Genomic DNA, 27500 nt, shown 5'->3' with positions numbered 1-27500 from the left:
TCAAATCTCCCATTTTAGAAAGTCCTTATTTGAGAGGTGGATATGTATGTGAAGTACTTTTCCTTCAGTACTTTTTCATCAAATACAAGCTGATAATTATAGGATACCATTTAAAGGATAAATATAACTTTTTCCTTCAACAATATCTGTGGGGGCACATGTAACACAACTTTATGAGCAGGTTAACAGACTGTTCAAGGCGGCAGAACCAGGCAGGGAGGACCATTGACCTAATCACAACGACAGTGTAGGGTAAAAACTTCTACAGGTGCTGGATGAAAAAGTAAACTGAGGGCAAAAAACAGACAAAAGATCCTGTCAAATCTCAAACTGGACCAATCGGAGTAGAGCTGGACAACAGTGTGGGCTCCTCCCACATAGGGGACAAAGTGTTCCTCCAACAAATCCAAACATATCATACAGGCTGTGATGGTGATTGGACGATGCCTGACGAAGATGGAAATGGAAATGCTGCTCTATTAAACAAAGATGTCACTCTTTTGTCTGTTTCTAACCCTATCAGAAGCAACATTACTGAATACAGGAATGAATGGAATTCAGCTGTAATGCTCCTTTGAAAGAAAAATACATATTATGTATCTAACACAACACAATGTTCTCACACTCAACATTAACCTACTTGCTTTTGTATGTGTGCCTGTTTATTCATACGTAGGAGTATAAGTGTGACTTAAATAGGAACCTTTTCTCTGTTAACCTTTGAATAAGCGTTAAGTTACTTCGTCCAATAGGAAGAGCCTTAACCAAGCTCCAGCTGAAACCAGCAGCCAATCACATGAGTCTTAACGCGCCATTTTTTCTTCCTGACAGAGATTCCATACCTGGACTTGAATTTGTTAAAAACACATACATATACTATACAGGCCTTTCTATTATTGTTATTGTTCGACAGCTGTATACTCCTAACCCAGTAGGAATGTGATACGATGGCTATCATTGGTGTATGGCCTGGCTCATAGAGCTTTTCTTTTATTATCTAGTTTGAGCATCTTGACTGTAAAAATATATTACTGACATTTTGTTAGCTCGGGCTAACGTTACACTCTCTGCTAGCACCGGCCCGATAGCTACCGAGCATGTGCAACTCTCAACAGAGATGAGAAAGAATTGAGATGGCTCAGGCCTCCGCTACTTCCATTATCGATTTTGTGTTGTTCTTGTGTAGTGTAAACCAGCTGATGAATGGTACGAGAACCTGATATCAGTTCGGTGCGTAGACGTACTCACAATACCTTGATCCAGGATTTTAGCCTGTATCGGAGGCATTTCTGACACTGGTGTTGGTATCGGAACAGCTGTGCTACTGAGGATACTGCACTGACATCTGAAAACCATGCACTCCCCCCAACCAATCACAATCAAATATTCTCCACAGCTCGATGGTTGTACTAGTTGACGTTGTTTCTGAAACTGATGTTTTTCTCGTACAAGTAGTTTTCAGTTGTTCCTGATTGTTGTTTGATGACATCCTGACGTGTGTGTGTGTGTGTGTGTGTGTGTGTGTGTGTGTGGGTGTGTGCGTGTGTGTGTGTGTGTGTGTGTGTGTGTGTGTGTGTGTGTGTGTGTGGACAGGCCCGTGATGACATTCTGAATGGATCTCATCCAGTCTCCTTTGATAAGGCCTGTGAGTTTGCTGGCTATCAGTGTCAGATTCAGTTCGGTGACCACAACGAGACCAAACACAAGCCTGGATTCTTAGAGTGAGCGCTCCCTTCTTATTCACATGTTCACTGTTTTCTTTTTGTTACATCCATTATCGTTTGACATTTCTGTTTTGAGTGGGCTTCTTGAAATGGTCCCGAGGCTTGTTGGATCCTAGTTGAACTCTTTCCCCTTCAGTTTAAAGGAGTTCCTGCCCAAAGAGTACATCAAGCACAAAGGGGAGAAAAAGATCTTCCAGGTAAGAGGAGATTACATGTGGGTGTTCTCATCATCGTTTAGTGTTAAAGCTTGAACATACACTCTGATTTAGCTTACAATGTTGAAACTAAAACTCACATTATTGAGTTTCAAAAGGTCAGCAGAGAGGATGCTTTGAGATTTGGGGGAGGTATTGCAAAGCTCTATCTTAGACTTATATTTAGCAAAAATGTAACAGTCTTATTGAAAACAGGAATGCTGTTTTATGCAGGACAGCTCAAAAAGGAAGCAGCATCAGACGTCCATTAATCATGAGATGCCACAAATCTAAGAGAGATGACTTGTATTGGGTTTGCCTTTAATGCTACACTGAGTCAATCTGCTCCTCTGATTGTGTCTCTCGTCTCTGCAGGCACACAAAAACTGTCAGAACATGACCGAGATCGAGGCCAAAGTCAGCTACGTGAAGCTGGCCAGGTCTCTAAAAACCTACGGAGTGTCATTCTTTCTGGTCAAGGTGAGAAGAAAGCTGCCACTCGACATCTCACATCAAAGAAGTGGAAACAGGTCGTCGCTGCTTGAACTTAGAAGCGGTCGACATCACAGCATGTTATGTGTAGAAATTGATACAGTTTATATAGGTAGAGTTTTTTTAACATGTTATGTTGCTCAATAGGATCTAGTCCTGCAACGAAAAGTAAAACTTAAGGTTTGAATCGTATCACGGATCAGAGTGACAGATCAGAGCAGCACAAAAGAAAAAAGGAGTAAATATAACTTTCAGAGATCTCTGATCGTTTTTTTTTTTGCCGCTGATACTAATTGCAATTCATTGATGATTCATATTGTCAGATACAGATCTCTATGTTGTTTGATCATAGCAGCTGGTCTACAAGGAGCCAGACTTTTTATTTTTTGCCACCATCTAAAAAAATTATTTCAATCACTCTGAAGTCTGTAAACCATCAAAAACTCTAAATGTTATATTTTTACTTTGTTATAGTCATTTATAGTGTATTCTCTTCTTCATAAAAACACACAATTCAAAGGATAAGGAAAGATTGTATTTTTATTGATTAAAATAAATTAGTAGTAGTTTTAATGATGTATAATCTGCTTAGAGCGAGTGTTAACAGCTCTAATATCTATTGATGTTGTTGTGAAAACGTCTCCTTCAACAACTGGATTTATTCAAGTTTATCACCAACACTACATTTTACAAGATTACATGTGAACACATCACGATAACGTTATAATTTACCTTCACCCAGTACTCATTTTCACCGAACAGAGCCTGAAGGCATCGTAATGTAACGGAACAGAACCTTCGTTCTCCTCCTGTCAATTTAAACACTTATTGGTTGTTTACAATGTAACATTATTATTATTATTAGATTGGCGACTAGAAAAGCATAAATGATCATGTCAGGTTCTCTGTGATTCCCAGGAACCTAAAACTGTTCAGCTCCACTGATGAAGTTACAGTTCATGGATAATCAGATTTGAGGTTTACAGGGTGTGTTTTGTAGACATGCAGCAAAATGTTTGTATCAGAAAATCAAATATATTAACATTGCTGGTTTATTTCCAGTAAGGACATTCTAACTGTTTCCTTGAACATGCTGCAGGAGAAAATGAAGGGCAAGAACAAACTGGTGCCTCGTCTGCTGGGTATCACCAAGGAGTGCGTGATGAGGGTGGACGAGAAGACCAAGGAGGTGATCCAGGAGTGGAACCTGACCAACATCAAACGCTGGGCCGCCTCTCCCAAGAGCTTCACCCTGGTGAGTTCACACGTCGTCGAGTCTAAAGCTGCTGGAACGTCAGGTGCTTCACGAGTTTACTTCTCAGTTCACTTTCCAGCCCTCACCTATGCTAACACAGTTTGTGGAGTGTGAGACATGACATGATGGATTTGAGCAGCTGAAATGCGAGTTTCCCTCACAGCGTTTCTGGACTCAGCTTGTACCGAGGCGTGATACGCTCGCTGTGGCTGCATATGATCCCCGTCATAACGTCAACTGAAGGGCTCGACATTGTGTGGTCATGCAGGTGCTTAGAGAGCAAATACCATTTAAAAAAATCCTTACATTTGTTTTGTAGCTGTAGCATGTTGTGGTGTTGTTATCAAAATGCACTCCATCACAGTACTACTTGGTTTCAAATCCCATGTGCAAGTTGATGTGAGCCTTGAATCTCTTTGCTTGAAGAATAGTTCAACGTCAGAAATCTTGCTTGGTTAGGAACTCCGACCTACATGTTCACAGCTGTGTGAAGACTATTTAGAAAACTGATTCAAATGTCTCAAGGATTGAAGGATTGTCGTTGAAAGATATAGAATCTCTTACCAGTCAGCCCCCAACCCTCAGAAGAATCAGCTTAGAAAATGGATGATTTGACAGATTGATATTCCAGACTGCTTTACCGCAATAGTTTGTGCCAAAGTTGACAAAATGTACTTGCCCTTAAAGGTGCAGTCAGTGATTCTATCTAAACAATTTTTTTCAAAAATTCTGTAAATATCTGCTCTCGGTCGCTATCTGTCAGTTCTGTGTGTGCGCTGGAAAAAATGCCGGTGTTCATACACAGCCCTGGCTCTGAAAATGGGAAACTAACACTATTCCAGCCAATCAGCAACAGGGGCGTTGGAGCTCGTGCACAGGACGGGGGAAAGGCCATGGATGTATGAAGTGAAAGGCAGCGGGAGCGAGAGGGATGGTACATCTGGAGGGGTTTGTTTGGGTGTCAACACTTTTTCTCCAGAATCACAGACTCCACCTTTAATCCAGGTGGAAATCACATCCTCTTTCTTTAAAAATGCGTTTCCTCGATTCCTCTCTCCTCTCTCGAACTTTTCTTTGCATCTGTTCCTGCCGTCTTTCATGAGAGGACAAACATGCAAATGAGAGAAACAAGGACACTTTTAATACCAATGAGATCTTTTCATCCCATGTTGTCCTTTTTCTGCTTTTAGGACTTTGGAGACTACCAGGATGGTTACTACTCTGTGCAGACCACTGAGGGAGAGCAGATAGCTCAGCTTATTGCCGGTTACATCGACATCATCCTTAAAAAGGTAACAGTCAGCATAAACTGAACAATGGTAACATGTTTTAGTTGAGGGTTACTAACTTGACTTTACTCTCTTCGTTTGTCTGCTAAAGTTGGATTCCTTAATTGTTCGAAAAATATTACGTAAAAGGGCATCTAGGAGCTTTGTTGTGAATGGAAATTGCTCAACTTTTGTTCTCTTGTTTTTTTTTTATATCTAGAATATATTGAAAATCTATAATCCTATTCTGTCTTCTGATCCATTTTACACAGGTTTATATTCAGTGATGAAGAATATCAATGACTGTTTAGTGAGTGTTTTTGATCTCCAGATATGGAGGTTACATTGTTTATTGTTGTGTTATAAGAGATGAAACCTGCCCGGTGTCTCAGATGTAACATACAGGTTTATTAGTCTGCCTGTCCAACCTTTCATGAATCAGGAGTCCTTTAAAATGGCATTTTGTATGGTCCACTGTGTTCACTGGAGTCTTTACTGTCTTTCAACAGAAAAAGAGCAAAGACCACTTTGGCCTGGAGGGAGATGAAGAATCCACCATGCTGGAAGACTCTGTGTCACCCAAAAAGTATGTGTGCTTCTGATCCAGCAAGCTATGATTGTTATCATTTACAGATATTGTATGTTTTCAGTAGTTGTACACATAAACATTGCTCCCGTAGCTGTGCCTACAGTGTGTGAATGTTAGATAGTCTGATGGGCAGGTTGTGACGGTTCACGGTTTACCGTGTGGGTTTAGGATTGGAGCAGAGACTCAGGCGCAGACTTAGACACAGGACACAAGGTGAGGTGAAATGCAATGCTCTTTACTGGGCATTTAAGCAGTCAAAAACAGAAACCAAAAACAACTCCAACCGGGAGCGTGAAAAATCCAAACTGAAAATAAAAAGCAAAGTCACAAAAGGGGCTTGGTAACAAAAGGCAAAGACACAAACCGTGGGAGTCAGAGAGTCAACACGAGGGGTAACCACTGGAGATGAGACGAGTCCACGGGGAGGGAAAAAGAACAATTGATAATCCGGCACTGGAACAGGGCAAGCAGGGGAGTATAAGTATGTGAGGGGTGATGAGCGGATTGCGGGCAGGTGAGTGGGCAGGTGATTTTGCACAGGTGGAGAGAATGAGCATGATCAGGAGAGACACACACACACACACACACACACACACACACACACACATAGCAAAACCCAACCGTGACACAGGTGGCATGGTAGCCCCTGTCATCAGTGTGTGAATGGGTGAATGATGACATGTAGTGTTAAAGCGCTTTGAGTGGTCGAAAGACTAGAAAAGCACTGTACAAGAACAGTCCATTTACCATATTTATATGCATATACTGTCTAGTTGTTATAACCCAGGGAGACAAAATGCTAATACACTGATCGGGCTGTTAGTATGTGCTCACAGTCAGTGAGTGCTTGAGCAACTACCTCTGCTACCCAATTCTCCTGGAGGAAACCCTTTAACATTGAAGTGAGTTGTCCTTTTCTTTTCTTTCTCTCCAGGTCCACAGTGCTGCAGCAGCAGTTCAACAAGGTGGGAAAGGTGGAGACAGGCTCAGTGGCCCTGCCAGCCATCATGCGCTCAGGAGCTGGAGGTCCAGAGAGCTTCCAGATGGGCTCCATGCCTCAGGCCAAGCAGCACATCACCAGTGGACAGATGCACCGAGGACACATGCCTCCACTGGTAAAAGAAATATCCTAAAGGTTTTAAGTGGCAGAATAACAATATAACTGCATCCGTTCTGTATTGGTAATAACACAATATAAGTACATAAGGGAATCATAGTGGATGAAATTTGGACTTTTTTGAATAGTTGAAAAGGATTTAACAACAAATAAAATCATTTTTTTCAATATGTTATTTATTTATGAAGGATAATGCACAATACATTTATTGTTTTTACTTTTTTCAAGGAATAGTTCCCTGATGATATATAACATACTGATGGCATAGAGGAGGGTTGGGTCTGAATGGGAAAAGGATGAAAGTTATGAGCTGGGGAAAAAGTCCACATTTCGAGCCTTAAATGAATCTTCAGAAGGATAAAGTGAGCTCTGAAACAAATCTATTTCTATAGTTTCAAGTCTTAAAGAGGAGTCTGGTGATATTCTATCGATACATTATATTCTATATTATATTTTTCTTATTGGAAACAAATCTCATGTGCAGAGCCAAACTAACACTGAATGTATCTTCTAAGAAGTAAAGGTTGTTTCTGAAATGCCACACTAACATGTTATTTAGTAACTTAAAATAGTATGTGAGATCTTTTAGTGTGTCTGAAACCTTAGCATGAAAGCAATAGTAACCAAATTGCATACTATTTGTGGTGAAATAGTACAGTGCGCAAACGCATCATAGAAACAACAACTTTCATAACAATCAACAACAAACAGCTCTGTAATAACGCTGCGATGGAAGTATCAGTATCAGATTTCACTTTGCTAGATGTAGTGCTTAGTTCAGACTTTATGCTCCATTAAAACATATCGATGAGCCTCACTGTTGCTCTGGTGACATGTTCCTTCATCACCAACACACACACTGTAGTTTATTTAGACTCAGTCACACTTACAACTTAAAAATGATGAAATTCTATATATTTGTGAGGTGTTTTTCAGGATTTACATGTTTAGTAGGAACCAATGGGGCTCGGAGCTGAGAGCCACAGACAGCGTACAGAAATAAGAACGTATTGAGAGAGATGCACTAACACGGGTGGTTTTGTGTGTCCACAGACTTCAGCACAGCAGGCCCTGACTGGAACCATCAACTGCAGTATGCAGGCTGTGCAGGCTGCCCAGGCCTCTCTGGATGACTTTGATACCCTGCCTCCACTGGGAACAGATGCTGTAAGATTGAACCTTCCTTTGTTCTTGGTCTAAGTGGATTGGTTTGAGTGCTAATATGATGAGTATGAGATCTAGATTTTTGTGACCAGAGGACTTTTTTTCTTTGTTCAAGGCATCCCAAGCCTGGCGCAAAAACAAGATGGATGAGTCCAAACATGAGATCCACTCCCAGGTGGATGCCATCACAGCAGGCACCGCCTCCATGGTCAACCTCACTGCAGGTAGAAACACTGTGCTTCACCAAACCTTCCTTATTGCTGCCAGTATGTATGGGCCCCCCCCCCCCCTTTTTCACATTTGGAAGATGAACAATGAACTGAAACGTACCTAACCCTGTCGGAAGATCAAAATACTAAATTGATATCTGAAATAACAGAATCAGAGTTAAATACTGCAATCTGTTAAAAGCACATAAGTCTCCTGACCTGGATGTTTTTAATTCCGAATGGTACAAGGCTTTCCGGTCTGAATGAGTAGCAAGTCTCCTCCAGACTTTTAACGCAGCTTGAAAAGAGGGGAAGATCCCACCATCAGTGAGGCAACTATCGTGGTTATCCCCAGGAGGGAAAAGACAGACTGGACTGACTCAGATGGTGTGACATCGATGCACCCTCAATTTAAAAACCAGATAACCAAAGAAATAATAATATTTTACTCAATAACAGAGAAGGGACAATTAAAAGACTTTTATGCTCTAGAAAAAAATCTTGATGTAGTTGTTAAAATGACTAGATATGGATGACCCAGTGCTGAAAGTGTAAGGAGCCTATTTGTCCGAGCTAAACAGAGGTATTATAATCAGACTATATAAGGGCTTCATAACAAAAAAATATGTCATTCCACAGAATATGTTGTTATTCAGTAATAAGACATTTCTGGTCAGTGAAGCACATAACATCGGAAGGCATATTTAATATGAAAAACCTTTTCAGTTTTCCACTTTTATTTCAGGGAGAGTTGACTTTCATTCAGGGCACTTCAACAAATATGCATATAGAGTTCTGCTCTAAAAAAACATCACCCCCTGAACACTGTCGAAATGAGTTCCTTGACCAAACTCGTTTTCCCTCTGGGAGTTCATACAGTTCTGTATCTATCTATCTGTCCTCAGGTGACCCAGCAGAGACGGACTACACAGCGGTGGGCTGTGCTGTGACCACAATCTCCTCCAACCTGACAGAAATGTCAAAGGGAGTGAAACTGCTGGCGGCGCTCATGGAGGACGAAGGAGCAAATGGGCAGCAGCTGTTGGGTGCCGCCAAGAACCTGGCCTGTGCCGTCTCCGACATGCTGAAGACCGCCCAGCCTGCGAACACAGAGGTACACCGCCAAACGACAAGGGACATGGAGATATGTCATGCTTTTACCCTTCGTTGTTTGTCTTTGTGTCCATAATATCTTTTGCTTCTAGCCTCGTCAGATCCTGCTGCAGGCTGCAGGAAACGTTGGCACGGCCAGCGGAGAGCTGCTTTCTCACATAGGAGAGACGGACACGGATCCACAGTTCCAGGTGGGTCCTCCTCAACTTCGATTCATGCACTTTTGGGTGCCTCTTCATTCTTGCTGCGTAGCACTACGAAGAAAAGCCTTCAGGTGAAACAGTGTAGTCTATGTGGAGTTTAGATACTGTGTATTATTACTGGACCTTGTTTTCTCCCAGTAGTGGAGGAAAAGTATAACTACTCCAGATTTATACTTCATCTTGAAGAAAAGGGATTTCAATGAATAAAATGAACTTTATTTGAATGTTCACTTTGCCATTCAATGTTGAGCCTATTCCAAAATGCCAGTATTTTCCTTCTTTTCAAATGGCTGTTAAAGTGCCACATTTGGCACCATGAGGCTCAATTTAAAATGAACCTTTAAAAACAGGCTCCTAATAATGCGCTACATACCGTTCTCCATTAGGACCGGTGTCTTTGGTTGTGTTATAAAACTGTATCCTCTGTTTCATGTCTATATTTGACAGTTTCTAGGTAAAGGATCTTTCAGGGCTGCCAGATGGAGAGTCTCCTCTCATTGTCAAATGCTGGTAACAAATGTGTCCTTAAGACAAATACTTCATTCTAAAAGGCCAATCAAAACAATCTAGTAGCATGTAATCCAGTCAAACAGAATCATAATCCACTTTGTCAATCCTTGTTCATTTCAAACCCAAATAGCTCTGAGTTGACTCTCAGTGACAGTTGGTACGGTGGGGACAGGGTCATAGCTTATCTTTAATCCTCCTCTAGTTCCTCCTTTGTAGTTTTAAAACCTGTGTGTGTGTTCTCAAGCTAAAGGACGAGGAGTGCTGTCATATCCCTGACATGACTACGTTACGACTACGTCTTCAGCTCAAACTGATATGAGGCTGCAGCGACATGTGTTGGTCTTAGTGGGCTTTTTTATTTCGCTGGAAGTAGGGGTGTAACAATATACTGTTATTAACGATAACTCTTATATTTCAAAATGAAATATTTCCATCACGTTAATAATAAACATATGATAGTATCGTCTTTAGTCATTGAATATACACACAGTTATGGTTACAGACTCTTTCCTTTCCTCCCTACACTCCTATTTTGAGTGTAATTCATTTCCCAAAAAAAGAGACAAAACGCACAATAAAGAAAGTTAAGGAACTTGACTCATAGCTTTGTTATTAATATTTAAATTTTGTGGCTCATTGGCACACTGTGATGGACGCTCCTTTTGTGACAATCATATGAAAGAACCAATGTGGAACCTGGAGGCAGCATTGAAGAGATAAAGCCTAATCACGTTTGAATGAATCAACCTTCCTTAGTTTGATAGCAAGTTTTGAAGATTTATTAATCATTTCACATTTCAATCATGTTTTGTGAATAATTTCATTGATAATCTACGTAATTCAAAGCATTCAAATCTTTACATTTTCATAAATAACTGTCCCTCCTTCACCTATGAGTAATGAGTGGTCAGTGCTAAGTGATGCTAACGTGTGTGTGTGTGTGTGTGTGTGTGTGTGTGTGTGTGTGTGTGTGTGTGTGTGTGTGTGTGTGTGTGTGTGTGTGTGTGTGTGTGTGTGTGTGTGTGTGTGTGTGTGTGTGTGTGTGTGTGTGTGTGTGTGTGTGTGTGTGTGTGTGTGTGTGTGTGTGTGTGTGTGTGTGTTGCTGGCAGGACATGCTGATGCATCTGGCTAAGGCTGTGGCTAATGCCGCAGCGGCTCTGGTGCTTAAAGCTAAGAACGTGGCTCAGAGGACGGAGGACTCGACCCAGCAGAACCGGGTCATAGCTGCAGCCACTCAGTGTGCTCTGTCCACATCTCAGCTGGTGGCCTGCACCAGGGTGAGTAGTCCACCTGAGATATATAACTACTCAGTGGCCGTAGCATTCACCGTCTGGAAGCTGTTGTACATACATGTTGTATGTGAATGCACCCTAAGCTGTTTTTATTCTTCTATCTTATCACTCGTCAAGGTGGTGGCACCAACCATCAGCTCCCCAGTGTGCCAGGAGCAGCTGATTGAGGCTGGAAAGCTGGTGGCCAAGTCAGTAGAGGGCTGTGTAGATGCGTCACAGGGGGCCACCAATGACGAGGGCCTCCTGAAACAGGTGGGCGTGGCCGCCACGGGTGTCACTCAGGCCCTCAATGAGCTGCTCCAACACATCAAACAGTATGCCAGCGGAGGCCATCCTATCGGACGCCACGGAGAAGCCACCGACAGGATTCTGGATGTCACCGAGAACATCTTCAGCTCGATGGGAGACGCTGGTAGGTGAAGTCAGGACCACAGGGCTCACATCGCACCGCTGGGCATCTGTTGTTTTGATGGTCCAGCTGTCGCTGCTCAATGTCTGTGAGAGGATTTATTCCTCAATACCCTCACTATTAAACTACATCATATTCTCAGGAGCCAATAGCAATATGCAAACTCTCATTTAACCCACCAGGTGAGATGGTCCGTCAGGCTCGTATCCTTGCCCAGGCCACGTCTGATCTGGTCAACGCCATCAAGATGGACGCAGAGGGAGAGACAGACCTGGAGAACTCACGCAAGCTGCTGTCAGCCGCCAAGCTGCTGGCTGATGCCACCGCTAAGATGGTGGAGGCCGCTAAGGTCCGTCTTTGTCTCTCTCTTTCATCATGTCTGCCCTTAACACAATGACCAGACGTCCTCATTTCCATCAGCCTGTTGGATGAATGTGTGTGATCTGTGTGTGTTTCACCCCAGGGGGCAGCGGCAAACCCCGACAGTGAGGAGCAGCAGCAGAAATTGCGAGAGGCTGCTGAAGGTCTCCGCATGGCCACCAACGCTGCCGCTCAGAACGCCATCAAGAAACGTCTGGTCAACAAGCTCGAGGTAAAAAGGAAGGAGGCGGAGCAAATAAGTACTGCAGTCTGAGCGACATTGACAACCCCTGATTGTGTTTAATGCTGCCTGCTCAGAATGATTGGATTGACCAGTGGAAGCTGTTTTAACAGGTCCTCATCGGGACAGTAAAATGAGAGGTTTTCTAAAGACACTACCACTTTTGTCCACAGGGACCGCCAGAATCTACACAAAATGAAAGTTCCTCGATGTAGCTTTAACTTGTATGATGTTCTCTTGGTAGGCCTGTGCCATGTGCTATGTGTGACATGTATATTCTGTGTCTCTGTGAGCGCTTCACCTAATGACACAAGCTACACGCTTACCAAGCATCCATGTAAGGGATCAAGTGGCTGCTTCAGCCATGTGTTAGCTTGCAAGACGTCACCTTCCTAAAATAATGGTCCAACTCATTTTTTCAGGTCTTTTGACTTGGGCAAAATAAAACGGCCTAAGTCACACTTTTGACATTGGCTATTATACTACAGGGGTAGAATCACATGATCTGTTCAACTGAGGATCTAGGCGATTTTACCAGAGGTGGCCAGCATCATGAGATGATTTAGGCAGCAAAATAAGTTTTGTCAAAAAATGACGTAAGCCATTATTTTAGGAAGGTGACGAAGTGCTGAAAGTGAATGTAGTTTAAAGACAATATCTGATAATGCTGCATAAGAAGAGTATTACGTCTACAATACTATGCTCTGTTATTAGTAGCTGCTGGAAGTTGTTGCTCTTGTTATATTTAGGTATGTCAAACTTGACATTTGGCTACTGTTTCTGTGGATTTAAAGGGTCATTTAAAGTGATAACCGGCTGATATTAGCTGCTAATGTAGTTCCAGCTACTTTATTCAGTTATCAAACTCTAAATGATATTTGTTGATGGTCATATACAGGGGCCTTAAGTTGACACATGTCTGTTTCCTGTTTCCTATCAGAATGCAGCCAAACAAGCCGCAGCAGCTGCCACTCAGACCATAGCTGCTGCCCAGCATGCCGCCTCCTCCAACAGGAACCAGGCCGCCCAGCAGCAGCTCGTCCAGAGCTGCAAGGTAAACACGCTTGTCTCTTTTTTCATTTTCATTTTTTAGTCCTCTCACTCTGCGTTTTATCTTTTCATATCTTTTATTGCATCCTTCTATCTTCTACATGATTACAATACATTGATTGAATGACATTCTGAGTTCCTAGGGCATGTGCTTTCACAGCAGGTGAGTATCTAAGTGCGTGTGTGTGTGTGTGTGTGTGTGTGTGTGTGTGTGTGTGTGACATCAGGTGGTGGCAGAGCAGATCCCTCAGCTGGTTCAGGGAGTCCGAGGCAGCCAGTCTCAGCCCGACAGCCCCAGCGCTCAGCTGGCCCTCATCAGTGCCAGCCAGAACTTCCTGCAGGTGACCGTCACACTCACTCAGTGAACCAGGGAAACGCATCTAGGGTTTTTCAAAATAGCCGTACATCAGTACAGTAACAGGGCCATAGACTTCTACCAGAGCAGAACGGTAATGGTGGTACAGCAGTGATAAATACACCCACCAACATTTTTTTGAATGCCTCCGCACCGGCCACAGCCGTTGCCGGTGGCATTATGTCCTTAGATCGTCTGTCCGTAAGTGGACTCGAGGATGAACTGATAAGATGTTGGTGGTCAAAGGTCAAGCTCACTGTGACCTCACGTGCATCCTATTCTCGTGGTGTCTCACAAACGCCTTCATCACATTTCCTCTTATTTGGCACAAGCGTCCACCTGGACTCAAGGTTGAACTGATTTGGTGGTCACAGGTCACTGTGACCTTCACAGGAATCCCCATGAAGTGATGACATTTTGCACCGACATGGATGTTAACTGCAGCCTGACTGCTTGGAGGCACACAACCATGAAGCGGTCATTCTAGTGGAGCTTTAGTTATTGTTTTGTTGTTATTCAGGTTATGAGATCTGTTCTGATGCACAATGCAACACTGAGAAGTTGAAAAAAACACTGCTGACATGCCATCTGTTGTGATTACTCAACACTCAAAGTCTTTGGAAATGTATTTTTATAGTGTTCTTAAATAACCTGAAAAAGTCAAAAACACATCACTGTGCTTGGGAAAATGGTCAACAGTATGAAGCAATAACTAGATATTCATGGTCTGGAGGATAGATCTGATAGTTCTTTTTTGATCTGGCACTTCCTTTTGATGAAAATGAGGCCGATGGGCATCACGCATTTGCAGAGAATATTCACGTCCACTGACCTGAACAGCAGTTCCCCTTTAGGACAAACATAAGAGGTTTTGGACCCCTCAGTAAGTTCTTTGTAGAACTAACAGTTTGTCTCTTCCTCTCCTCTACCAGCCCGGTGCTAAGATGGTTACAGCCTCCAAGGCCACAGTTCCCACCATCGGTGACCAGGCCTCCGCTATGCAGCTCGGCCAATGTGCAAAGAACCTGGCCAGTGCCCTGGCTGAGCTCCGTGCCACCTCACAGAAGGTACTACACATCTACGCTCTTTATTATATTCTCCTTGTGATGTGGACACATTTCAAAATTTACTGACATGCTTTTAAGAATTACACAGCGAGAGCTTTATATAGCTTAATCTCCATTCTACGACAAAAGGTTGGTGGGTTTTACTCGTAAATTACGTGTGCTGTAGTGACGGTGCTGGTGCTGTCATTAATAGACCTAAAGACATCTGTTTTTGATGCATTACTAGTATGAATTGTGCAGCGGTAGGCAGTGTCTCATGCGAGAGCATCTTTGTATTCTTATGCTAAACTTCTCTTGCTTTTTTCTCCGAGGTGTGTTCACACTAGTGTTCCCAGTCAGATTCAGCAAACTCTCTTAACTGGTTGAGCTCGTTGTAAAGTGCTCCTTTCAGCCTGATGAATGCCGCTTGATCCTGAGGAGGCGTCATCATTAGCATCATTGCCGCCCTCGTACTGTGGTATTCGCAAGCTAGTGAAGCTAAAACTTCAGGTCTCCCAAAAGGAATTGATCAAAGTGGTCTGAGGTCTCGGTCCACAGAGCACAGACTGTAGGGAGGTAAGGCTGTAGTCAACCAAAGAGATTCTACCTACCTACCAATCCTTTGGTCCATTAACCACATCACCTAAATTAATTATAAAAGTATTTTTGAAGCATAATGTTTTATTTTAACGTAATTATTTTATACTTGAATGATAAGATCCGACTCAAAGCTGCCCATCTTCATATGATTTATAAAAATAGAACTGCAGTTATATCATGAACAAAACACTCTCTCAATGTGTCTTTATTGGCATGAGAGTAAAAAAAGGAAGTGTGTACTTTAGCCTGTTGTCACAATACTGCCTGTTAATGCCCAATGTGAATATTTGTTATATATTGATGTTTCAGCTGACCAAAAGATAACATATGCAGGAGTGTCAGTGGTCATGTTAGAGGACCTGACCAATTATAACATATTAGTAATACTGCTGGCAATGATTCTTGATGATGATACCATGAAGGTAACACTAACAATGTCCGTCCAAAACAAAGAGGCGATGAATGATATGAGAGGTGGTCATGTGACAGTCCCAGAGATATTGGAGGAGGGATTACTAACAGCAGGTGATGCTCAACTGTCAGGAGCAACTGAATTGTAGAAGTTTGGTATCCGGTCAAACAAGTGTTGTTTCTGTGTGGAGAAAGGCCGACTGTGTGTACAGTGACTCGAAAATTCGAAAACGAATTCTCTTAAATCCCACTCACGTGCTTCTTCAGAACAAATCTGTATGCACGAGGGGTTCTTGCACCAGGCCCATTATTTATTGACTTAAAGTAGAATTATATTGTGCTGTTGCGATCATATAGTGTTGTTTTTGACACAATAATTAAAAGCAAGTTGAAATTTTAAGCTAACATTTCAAGCATATTGCTCATCCCTCAAAAGTACTTTAACAGGTCCAGTTTTATCTTGTGTGATTAAGAAAATTACTTTTTTATATATACAGGCTCAGGAAGCATGCGGTCCATTGGAGATAGACAACGCTCTGTCCATGGTGAGGGATCTGGAGAAGAACATCCAGGAAGCCAAGGCTTCAGCTGAGCAGGGCAAACTCAAACCACTGCCAGGAGAGACGGTGAGACGCACACAAACTGAATTCTTTACCCACCAGGTTGTGCCACGCCCTGAACTGGACGTATGAACGGTGTGAATAACACTTTGTTTCTTCCCATGTCTATTTGCTGTGTTGCTCAGCTTGAGAAATGTTCCCAGGATCTGGGTACCAGCACCAAGGCCGTGAGCTCAGCCATGGCTCAGCTGCTGAGTGAGGCCACCCAGGGCAACGAGAACTACACAGGTGGGTTCAACGTTCACACATCTAGACAAGAGCAACAGGAATTAAATGTTGCTCTTTTGCTTTGACCATCCCATCACATCCAGAGATGTTCACTATACATCGTGTACTGCCGCAAAAACACTGCAAATATTAATTTATGGAAGGAGCCAACAAATTGCTGCCAACAAAATGTTTGACATTAAAATAGTGTTTAATTTTATGTAAAAAAACAATAAAACACATTTTTAATGGACTACACAAAAAACCGAAAAGATTTCACCATAAAGAGATCCAAAGTGTCAAAGTTAAATCATGAAAACAATAAGATGAGAGCTTCGCCTTCCAGCGATCCAACGGTTCAGTACAATGCTCACATCACTGCTGACGCCGCCCTGAACCACCTGTCCATCTCACGCTCCATTTTACCCTCACTGGTGAACTGGTGAAGACCCAGAGGGAGCAGTCCACCGTTTTCTGGCAGAGAACCATGGCCTCAGACTTGGAGGTACTGACTCTCATCCCGAACGCATTGTACTGAGTTGCAAACCGCCCCAGTGCTGCTGAAGGTCCCGTTCTGGAGGAGCCAACAGAACCACATCATCTGCAAAGAGCAGAGACACGATTCTGAGGTCACAAACCGGACACTCTCTTACCCCCGGCTGAGCCTTGAGATCCTGTCCTTGAAAATCACAAACAGGATTGGTGACAAGGGGCCAACACCGAGTGGAAACGTGTTTGACTTAATGCCGAGTATACGGACACAGCTCTCACTTTGGTTATACAAGGCTCCTCCTGAATTTGAGGTTCGACAATCGGTCGAAGCCTTTCCAGCTCGCTGGAATAAACTTTCCTTGGGAGGATGAGCAATGTGATACCACGATATTTGGAGCACACTCTCTGGTCCCTCTTTTTAGAAATGGAAACTACCAGCCCAAGAACAGAACCAGAGCCTTCAGTGTCTCAGGGTGAATCTCATCCACCCCTGGTGCCTTGCCACAGAGGGGCATTTTGACTACCACAGCGACCTCTGCCAGGAATATGGATGAGTCTTCCTCGGAGTCTTCAAACTCTTCCTTCTCCATGGAGGATGTGTTGGTCGGGTTCAGGAGTTCCTTTAAAGTGCTCTTTCCACTGCTTGACAATATCCCAGTCCAGAACTGCAGTTCTCACCTGCTAAACCCAGCCAGAGCCAAGCTGTGCTTTCCCTTTGTCGTCCAACAGTTTGTCAGAACTTCCTTGAGGCCACCTAAAAGTCCTTCTCCATAGTCTCCCCAAACTCCTCCCACACTCAGGTGTTTGCTTTGGCCACTGCCACAGGTGCAACCCTTCTGGCCAAACGGCACCTGTCTGCTGTTTCCAAAGACCTGATGATGAAGGATTAAATGGCATGTCATGATAAAAAAGAAGTGGAGATTTAATAATTTTTATGATTACTTCAAATCAAAATGTCTGCATTTAGTCATGTGCTCATTTTTTCATGTGCTTTGTCTCATTTATTTATTTATTACATTTGGTAATTACAGTAACGCGTGCGTTCATGAAGTTACTCTATTGTTGGATCCAGGCATGGCAGCCAGAGACGTGGCACAGGCTCTGAAGTCCTTGGCCTCAGCCGCCAGAGGAGTCGCTGCCACCACAGACGACCCACCAGCGCGCAACGCCATGCTAGACTGTGCAGGTGCCGTCATGGATAAGTCGGGCAACCTGATCGAAGAGACCAAGAGGGCCATCGCCAAGCCAGGAGATGCAGAGAATCAGCAGCGGCTGGCCCAGGTCAGTGAGGGTGCCAGTGGTGAGACAGTGGTTTATTCCTGACTGATCACTTTCATCAAGATAATGTCCTCTAATGATAGTGCTGTATCTCCCTGCTGGACAAACTGCTTTTCCTACCATGTCTTATTAGAAAAGAAGCTAGCAAGGCTGCAGATGATAGCATTAGCTTTGGCCAGCAGGTACAGGAGAATGTAATGAGACAGTTGGCAGATTAGTAAGTAGACAATGACTCAGTCTTCATGAAAATCAACTTGCAGAGACACGAAACTTGTTTTACTCATGTAATTCAACACTGTGTGTGTGTGTGTGTGTGTGTGTGTGTGTGTGTGTAGGTGGCTAAGGCAGTGTCTCAGGCCTTGAACAGATGTGTGAACTGCCTTCCTGGCCAGAGAGATGTGGACAACGCCATCCGCACTGTGGGCGAAGCCAGCAAGACTCTGCTGTCTGATTCTGTAAGTTAGTCAGATTGCATTATTACTGACACAAGAATAGAGAAGAGGTGAACTCTTTGTGGGTTTTATAGTGAAGCTCCTCTGTATTAGTGGACCAAGCCCAGAAGCCTGTTGTTTCTCATAGTTTCTTCTCTCTCTCTCTTTCCGTGACACAAAATCAAAACAGAGAACTGCATGGTGGGGTCCCAAATGACACATTCTTGTCTATTGAAGGTTTTTGGCATTTTTCGAGGCAGACGCTAAATGGGGGGAGAGAGGGGGTGTGACATGCAGCCACGGTCTGGCGGCTGATATTGAATAGGAGATTTGTCATGAGCTGAAACTATTCAGCTACCAGGGTGCTCTGTTGAACACAACTTAAATAGGTGAGGATATGTCAGTGTTGTGTGGTTTCATCTTGTTCCGCTGCTCGCAAGTGGCCAAAAAAGTAGCTTTAGAAAATGTAAATCGGACATATGTTTCGAAAACAAATTACTTTCATTCTCAAATTTTCCCAGAATTGCTGTACAGCACATCTTTAGATATGGACAAGTAATTATTAATAGTTATAAAGTAATTATCTTGACTAGTTATCCTAAAATCAATTTTTTTACTTTCTGATTTTATGATACATTTATTGTTTCTTTTGCCCAAAACAGCCTTTCCATAAATAACAATGTACAAGTCTCATCCAAAACATTGCATTCATAATTCTGAGAACAAATTTCCCAGATGTTGGTGCTACTGTAAAGCAACTGCTTACATATTTTCATTTCAATATGTTTTTGCTTTCCTACACTGCTCTCTGCCGGCCGTGTTGCTACTTGCAGCTCTCATGTCCTTCTCCTCCCTCTCTAGTTCCCGTCCAGTGGAAGGAGCTTCCAGGAGGTTCAGGCTCAGCTCAACGACGTGGCGGCCGGTCTGAACCAGTCCGCCAACGAGGTGGTCCAGGCGTCCAGAGGGACCACCCAGGACCTTGCCAGGGCCACCAGCAAGTTTGGACAGGACTTCAGCAACTTCCTGGAGGCTGGTGTTGACATGGCCGGAACATCCCAGGTCAGAATAATGAGAGGATACTTATGCATAAGTGATGCTGGCTGTGGCCGGAGGTGAAACGGGCTTAAAACATTCCAACAGAGGGGGCAGTCTGCTGTTAAGTTTACTGACACCTGATCCACTCAGCAAGGGAGGCAACTGAATTATTTGATTGGAGGTGATGACAGCAAAGTAATCCTCAGCAGCCTGAACAGAAAAATGGTATAAATATAGATAGGATCTAGGTGATGACCGTAATTTGACACCATGACTTTCCACAACTCATTTGAACATTTATGTGCTTACAAGTCGGTCTCTTTTCTTCAACAAAAAAAGCTCAGGTTCCAACTAAAGACATCTTTAAAAATATATAGTTTTCATTTTTAAAAAGGCTCAGTGATTTCCTGGTCACTGTAGTTTTTAACAAATGTTACTCAAGCAGGAGTAAATAGTGCATTTGTTGGGACTATTTTCAGTGGTGGATGAATCCACATTTGGTGCTCTAGTGAGTACCTGTGGCAGCAGGACGGTGTTTGTGGGACTAAGTCAAAATACAGTACTGTGTATTGATAGTAATGAAGGTGATGTCATGTTATCAGGATGAGTAGTCATGGGCCAAGATTTTGAGTCATCATTTTATTTCAGTAAACAGTTGTATGATATAGTTTCTGTAAGTTTAAAGTTTCTGAAATACCGAGAATACCTTCCTCCTGCTCTCGTCCAGTCTAAAGATGACCAGACACAGGTGGTGTCCAACCTGAAGACAATCTCCATGTCATCCAGCAAGCTGCTGCTGGCAGCCAAAGCCCTGTCCACTGACCCCAGCTCCCCCAACCTCAAGAACCAGCTAGCAGCCGCCGCCCGGTAAGAAACATCCCTGTCTCTTTGTGTGTCGCTCTTCTCTTACTGTCTATCCGTCTTTTACATCTCCGAGCCTTTTTTGTTCACAGGGCCGTTACAGACAGCATCAACCAGCTCATCACCATGTGCACCCGGCAGGCTCCTGGTCAGAAGGAGTGTGACAATGCTCTCAGAGAGCTGGAGGTAACAACCATCCTTTTAGTATTCAGTCCTCTACTGGTTCATCTCCTCTTCTCTTAGTTTGAGTTATGATGTTTCAGTGTGTAAGATCCACACCAAATGTTCTTGTACGTACAAATGAGGAAATGTACACAAACCAATGAGCACCATGAGGATATGGAGCTGTCACTTTATTTCCACACTTTGCTAATTTACACTTTTATTAGATTGGAAGGCTTCATTAATCCCCAATGGGGAGACTCATTGCCACCAAATCAACTCATGCAGACAACAAGCAATAGACAATACACACAACAAATAAAAACAAATTTAAAAGCCATTTGCGACATGATTAACAGCTGATAGATGCCACATCTAAAAACCACATCTAAAAAATCTGACAGCTGCTGGAACAAAAGACCTTCTCAGACATTCCGTAGAACACTGAGTCATCCATAGTCACTCACTGACCGTTAAAAACACAGTGTGATGGATGGCCTTCAAAATACACAACCGTTTTCAACTCTGCCCTTATTCTCTTTTCTACAGTGACCTCAAGTGGGTCTGGGGTAAGGCCCTGAAATTAAACATGAAGAAGCTTTTTGCTGATAGTCTTGACTGAGCCTTTTTGATTACAGCCTCACTGTTCTTTTTCCAATTTACTTTACTATCCAGGTAGACCCCAAGATATTTATATGACTGGACAATTTCTATCTGCTGACCCTTAATTATCACTGAGGAGACCTCTTTCCAACATTTCATTTAAAAACAAATTGCATCTCATCAGCTGACAAATGATTCAATCTCTGCTTTATAGTTCTCGTCATTGCTTTGGGTAAGTAGACCAACTAGTGCAGTGTCTAAAACTGACTCTGCCTTTAGTCAGCAGTATACAGTGAGAATAAAAGAGAAGGATAAAACCGTGCCCTGCAGAGTTAAGATAGTGTCAGACAGCACAGTCCAGGGGTCTCCTTTATAACCATTTCCTACGGACAAAACGAGGCCTGAAAGAGGCGTACGCCACGCAAAAATTGTGATCTATAAAAACAAACTTGACGGGAGAATGTGATCACCTGTACGGAAACTCTGATGAAGCCAGACTGCAGAAATTAGATGAGAGGAATCATTATACATATAACCATGCCTCTCATTGTGGGCGACTGTGGCTAAGTGGATAGCAGGGCCATCCTTCAATCAAAGGATCGGTGGTTCGATCCCCTACTCTGGCTCCGCTAGTCGCATGTCGATGTGTCCTTGAGCAAGACACTTAACCCCAAAATTGCTCCCGTAGCTGTGCCTACGGTGTAGAAATGTGATAGAATCTGAATTTTAAGTCGCTTTGGATAAATGTGTCTGCTATATGACTGTAATGTAATTTCACTGCAGGTTTAAATGTTTGTGATATTTATGGATCAATAGATGCCATGTGACATTAAGTCAAATTAAATGTGTGAGCCTCACATTTTATGTACAGGAGTGCACAGATCACAAAAGCGGTCATGTGACATGCAGCTGTGATGTGCCGGTACATCGTGTGATTCCCGTGTGTGCGTTGTGACTGTGTTGTGCCTGTGTGCAGTCGGTGAGGGGGATGCTGGAGAACCCGACAGAAGCCGTCAACGAACTGTCGTACTTCGACTGCATCGACAGCGTCATGGAGAACTCAAAGGTAGGAAATCTTCTTGTTGTTTCACTTTTCTTCAATCGCCCTCCTCGTTTCTTTACCTCCCTACATTTAGCGCTGTTAAAAAAGCAACAGCAGTTTCATTTCTCTCACAAAAGGTGCTGCTCTGCTGCATTAAGATGTATACATTTATCTATCAGAGGACGAGCTGTCCTTCACAATTGAAAGTGTTCCAGTGAAATTCCTCTGAAGTTTTACAATGCTTTGTTTTATGAGTCCTATATTTCCTGACTTTGTAATGTGGAACTAACTATAAGGATGTCCTGAGACTGTTAATTGTGTTGAGTTGACAGGTTGTTTTTTTGTTGGTGAAAATAAATGGTGTAATTGTCATCTTTTAAACATTTGACCCCATTCTGTCCTTTTCTCTTTGTCCTTCCAGTCACTGTGCTGTAAAGCAGAACGTGTACATGTGTGATCTTTCACTTTTTTCAGAAGGGACAGCTTTGGATTTTTTAGGATACCAGTGCTGATTGGTTCCCATACCAAAATCTTACTTACAAAGATATTTACAAAGATAGTTACCTTTGTTCATTTAACAAAAGTTCTCAAATTTTAAATATGAACGGCTCAAACTGGATGAAAGGTTTTTGATTATATCAGGAACTGTCTGACCAAAGATGAATAAACAAGAGAATGAATGTGAGCAGTTATTAGCTCTGACACCCTGTGCTACCAACGTGAGTCAGTCAGTACCAACAAAGGGGTCTCTGATCATCATAAGAAGTGTATGAAGACAGTCCAGACTAAACCATGTCTCTTATGTTAATCTCTGGTTTCCTGTTGACAGGTCCTGGGTGAGTCCATGGCTGGCATTTCCCACAATGCCAAGAACTCCAACCTGCCAGAGTTTGGTGATTCAGTCAGTGCTGGCTCCAAAGCTTTGTGTGGTCTGACTGAAGCAGCTGCACAGGTAAAAACCACTACTAAAGGTTTTTTCTTAGTTGCTGTTGTCTGAGACCACCAAGGCCGTGGTTACACTTGTCTTTTCGTCTTTGTCAGCGTTTGATGTCCGATCATGCCGGGATGCATTAGCGTTCAACTCTATACGCTCAGAGATCGGATTTAGCTCACATTTGGATCTGATCAGCCAGACCACATGGCGAGGTGGCCTGGCTGACATTGAGTACAGATCTCAGAGAAGTGTGGACAGTAGTGATGCAGATTACTAGAAAATATGACAAAAGCAACGTTCTGAGTTCAGCAAGTTAATCTACAACTTTTCCTGATTTTGCTGATGCAAAACAACATTTTAGTAACATGATAACAGGATATTCTTCTATTGTGAAGAATGTGTTTATCACTGAAGTAGAGGAGCTTTGTTAGCAGCTATTTGTCAATAAAACAAGTCTACTAATACTGCAGGGAGGAAGAGTGAGCAGCAGAAATGATGAGTTAATTTATTACACATACAGGATGAAATGAATAGTGAAGAGTCTTTGGTGATGGGACTTGTGCTGGAAAATTTCTAGGTTAATCGGGAGAAGAGAGTTTTTGTTCACAAATCAATAATGAAGTCATCAGAAGATTCAAAGTTGTCTTTTTCCGTTTATTCTCTTGCAAGAGGGAAGAAAGCACAGCAACTACGTATTCAGTAGACTGTGTGAATGCTTCGACGAAGTGCAATATTCAACATCATTTATGCATACAAAGGTTCACGCCTTTACAACTTCAGATAATGTGTCAAAAGGGGAGTATAGGTATTTCAGACACAGGCTGTCTGTTTCTGCTCATTAGATATTTCTGCCAAGACATTCAGTTCCGGTTTCAAGGTCTTGTCTCAATCTTTGCCTTACAAACAAAGACAACTGTGTCTCTTCACTTATCATCCTTGTGGGAGAAAAGATAACACACCTAGATTCAAAACTAATTAAAATCTTCTGCAAGACTACTGTTTTGTGTCTGTCTGTGTTCCACAAATCAGTTTTACATTCTTTAAAACTTCACATGATACTATAACATATTTTCCAATTATAGACTCCATTAGTATATTAAAAGGGAGTAGAGATACTGGGATTAGATCAAGAATATTCCCCCCTGGAGTCTAGACACTGGTGTTGGTGGTGATGAAAGAAGTTGCTGAAGATCCAATGATGGGATGAGGAGCAGGACTGGGCACTGGATATGATGGAGACTGGAGGGGAAGGGGGTGGAGGAGGGTGGCATCGGTTCATACTGCAATGACAAGTGACAGCAGAAGAGAGGAGAGCAGTTTAAGAATTTTAAGGGAAACCGTGGCAGAATCTGGTTGGTAAAAATGAATGCCCACAATCAGCTGATAGAGTAGAAGCCGCAGAGACAGAGGGAAGGAATGAATAGTGAATGAATGAGTGTAAAGATAGTCTTCCTGACTGAACGTCCACTGAGCTTCATTGTAAAGTGACCACTGATCTGTTGATGTCCCTAGGCTTCCTATCTGGTTGGAGTATCGGACCCCAACAGTTCAGCAGGTCAGAGGGGCCTGGTGGACCCCGCTCAGTTTGCCCGGGCTAATCAGTCTATTCAGATGGCCTGCCAGAACCTGGTGGACCCGGCCTGCACCCAATCCCAGGTACATGCCGACCTCACTGCGACATCACACTCACTGCCAGAGTCAACACCGGTCTTCTTCATCGTGGTTGGTGAGTCTATATGTGCTTGAATACAATTTTGATTCCCCTGTGCACTGTTTCTCTGCCAGGTGCTCTCTGCAGCCACCATTGTGGCCAAACACACCTCCGCTCTGTGTAACGCCTGCCGCCTGGCCTCCTCCAAAACTCCCAACCCTGTTGCCAAGAGGCAGTTTGTCCAGTCGGCCAAAGAGGTGGCCAACACCACTGCCAACCTCGTCAAGTCCATAAAGGTCTGTAGTACAAGTCCTGTTAAATTCATCATCAATGAAAGGAAAAGAAGATACTCTGTGTTGAGTAAAAGAAAATGCCTGGTTTGCATTTATTAGCACTGGGCCAACCTTACAGGCTGGTGTATGCTTCAAACCAACTAGTTTGCAAAGTTGGCGTTGGATCATGTCTGAAGGTAAAAGTGTTAACAGCTGTTCTGAATGGCGGGGCAATAAGCCTGCTGTCATAGAGAGGGGCCAGACATGATGAATCGAACAAATGGGACTAATGGTGCACACTTAGGATGCTTTGTCCTCCAAAGCATACATGGTTTTCCTTTTAGTTGTACGCAGTCAAACACTGGAATAAAAAAGATAGTGTAGCCCTGTATACATAAAGGCTACTGTCTAGTTCAAATTCTCCGATTATTTAGTGTATTTCTCCCCATCGCTGTAGGCTGGAGAGAAAGAGAGCTCTCTGACAGCTTCTAGCCCTCCCGGCAGCAGGATCGGCCTCTTGGAGAGCGCCATTACTGATCATTGTGCCACTATAATGCATAGAGAGGGCGGTTTGCTGGTTCTCACAACGGGTCAGGTGGATGCAGGTATTTAAAAAACCCTGACCCGCGCATCACTACAGCTCTGCCGGTTGTAAAATGTGAATAAAGATTCAGTGTCTTTATTGTTGGGCATCCACCTCGAGTTTACACACGTGTTGTTGGAAAAATAGACTGGAGGTGTAAATTAATGCTTCAGTTAAGGTGGCGGTTATGTGAGAATCAGCTCAGAAGAAGCCGGGCAGACAGCCGGCTGCACAGATTTAAATGAGAGCGTCTCTGTAGACGGGGAGTAAAAGAACACATACAGCCTACAGTCTAGACGCACACGGGCCAGACGGGAGTGAATGAAACATGTTTTTAACCTGTTTCAATATAGGGGCAATAATTATGGATACGGTGATTCACAACTTAAAAATACAGTGGGACAGGCCTGCAGAGGGCCACTGACCCTTGCAGTCCGTGTTTCAAATGCAACACGGACTGTTTGGTGGTTATTTTCTTCTGGTTACAACGTAACAGCCATGATGGCTTCTAAAACGGTATCTCTCTCATTCACTCGCTGTGTTCTGTTGGCCACCACAGCCTCTCTCTTATTCACTCCCTTCCATTGAAAAGTGTAGTTGTTTAGACCTGGGTTCATTTGAAGGAGGGTGAGCCACATTCCATGTTCCAAGTATGAAACTCTAAGCCCTCAACCAACAGGGCTATGCACACTGTGCATAGCCCTTTAAGTGATGCAGTAGACAATAAATTATCATGTCACTTGACGTAATTGATCAGTATTTTTATTTCTGTCAATTCAAACTAGCCCGTTTAGTCCTAGTCCTCAAGGAACAGGGCCGGATTGGCAAGCAGGCAAAGCAGGAAACGGCTCTTGAGCCCTGCATAAAACCCTACTGTTCCAGAAGTATAGTCTGTTTGGAGGTTATGATTCTTATGATTGTAATGGTCTTGAATCAGAGCCACATTTTGGTCCAACAGACAGCAATGAGTCTAATCGTGGCTCAAACCCCTGTCTGCCAGGCTTTGGATGGAGCCTTTAACCAGGACAACAGAGAGAAGTGTAAGGCTGCCACTGGTCCTCTGATAGAAGCTGTTGACAACCTGACTGCCTTCGCCTCCAACCCAGAGTTCGCCAGCATTCCTGCTCAGATCAGCCTTGAGGTATGTTCTCTCCTAAACAAGTCAGTTCAGCAATGAATTGAGACCTTGATTTGACGATGACAGTTCACCGTCTAATATTACATAAAATAATGAAGCGAAGATGAGCCTCTTATTTAAACTTGTTTCCCTGCTAAGTGCTCATTAAGCAGTTGAGTCAGTAGGTAAGGGGAAAGCACTATTAAGAGTGAGTGCTTGGGGGTCACCATTGTTGTTAAGCTGAAACTTTCATGTGATTCCTTTATGCGTCGCTAAAGACAACTTCTGGAAACAGTTTGGTATTTCTTACTCGAGTGAATATCTTCCTTAGGGTCATGCAGCCATGGAGCCCATCGTGGCGGCAGCAAAGATGATGCTGGAGAGCTCGACCGGGTTGATCCAGACTGCCCGCTCTCTGGCTGTCAACCCCAAAGATCCCCCCAAGTGGTCAGTGCTGGCCGGACACTCCAGGACTGTGTCTGACTCCATCAAGAAACTCATCACCAACATGAGGTAAACTCTACTGCTACTACTACAGGCTACCTTCTGACAGACTCAGGGCTCATCTTCTTCTTCTCAGTGATGTTAGATCCATCGGTACTTCCACAGT

At 43.2% G+C, this 27500-nt stretch overlaps 1 protein-coding gene across 4 annotated transcripts in view; it reads left to right on the top strand.

The window, feature by feature from the left end:
• Nucleotides 1-27500, top strand: part of tln1 (talin 1) — an 84003-nt gene that overhangs the window by 23922 nt on the left and 32581 nt on the right. For 3 of the 4 annotated variants that reach the window (XM_076079536.1, XM_076079537.1, XM_076079535.1), the window contains exons 8-38: nt 1594-1721; nt 1861-1921; nt 2294-2398; nt 3510-3665; nt 4856-4957; nt 5443-5519; nt 6457-6637; nt 7693-7806; nt 7919-8027; nt 8918-9126; nt 9218-9316; nt 10948-11115; nt 11248-11542; nt 11722-11888; nt 12003-12131; nt 13081-13194; nt 13418-13531; nt 14478-14612; nt 16100-16228; nt 16348-16450; nt 17994-18202; nt 18535-18654; nt 19492-19689; nt 20393-20532; nt 20619-20712; nt 22268-22357; nt 23163-23285; nt 24780-24923; nt 25053-25214; nt 26732-26914; nt 27222-27403. In XM_076079536.1, the coding sequence (XP_075935651.1) occupies nt 1594-1721; nt 1861-1921; nt 2294-2398; nt 3510-3665; nt 4856-4957; nt 5443-5519; nt 6457-6637; nt 7693-7806; nt 7919-8027; nt 8918-9126; nt 9218-9316; nt 10948-11115; nt 11248-11542; nt 11722-11888; nt 12003-12131; nt 13081-13194; nt 13418-13531; nt 14478-14612; nt 16100-16228; nt 16348-16450; nt 17994-18202; nt 18535-18654; nt 19492-19689; nt 20393-20532; nt 20619-20712; nt 22268-22357; nt 23163-23285; nt 24780-24923; nt 25053-25214; nt 26732-26914; nt 27222-27403 (4340 nt within the window). The remainder of the gene's footprint in view (nt 1-1593; nt 1722-1860; nt 1922-2293; nt 2399-3509; nt 3666-4855; nt 4958-5442; nt 5520-6456; nt 6638-7692; nt 7807-7918; nt 8028-8917; nt 9127-9217; nt 9317-10947; nt 11116-11247; nt 11543-11721; nt 11889-12002; nt 12132-13080; nt 13195-13417; nt 13532-14477; nt 14613-16099; nt 16229-16347; nt 16451-17993; nt 18203-18534; nt 18655-19491; nt 19690-20392; nt 20533-20618; nt 20713-22267; nt 22358-23162; nt 23286-24779; nt 24924-25052; nt 25215-26731; nt 26915-27221; nt 27404-27500) is intronic. The other variant, XM_076079538.1, reaches the window with a different exon arrangement.

Source organism: Anarhichas minor, unplaced genomic scaffold (genome assembly GCF_050575085.1).
Source record: "Anarhichas minor isolate MPS153535 unplaced genomic scaffold, ASM5057508v1 ptg000073l, whole genome shotgun sequence".
NCBI lineage: Eukaryota > Metazoa > Chordata > Actinopteri > Perciformes > Anarhichadidae > Anarhichas > Anarhichas minor.
The sequence above is the reverse complement of the archived record's forward strand: the minus strand, read 5'-3'. Positions and strand labels throughout refer to the sequence as shown.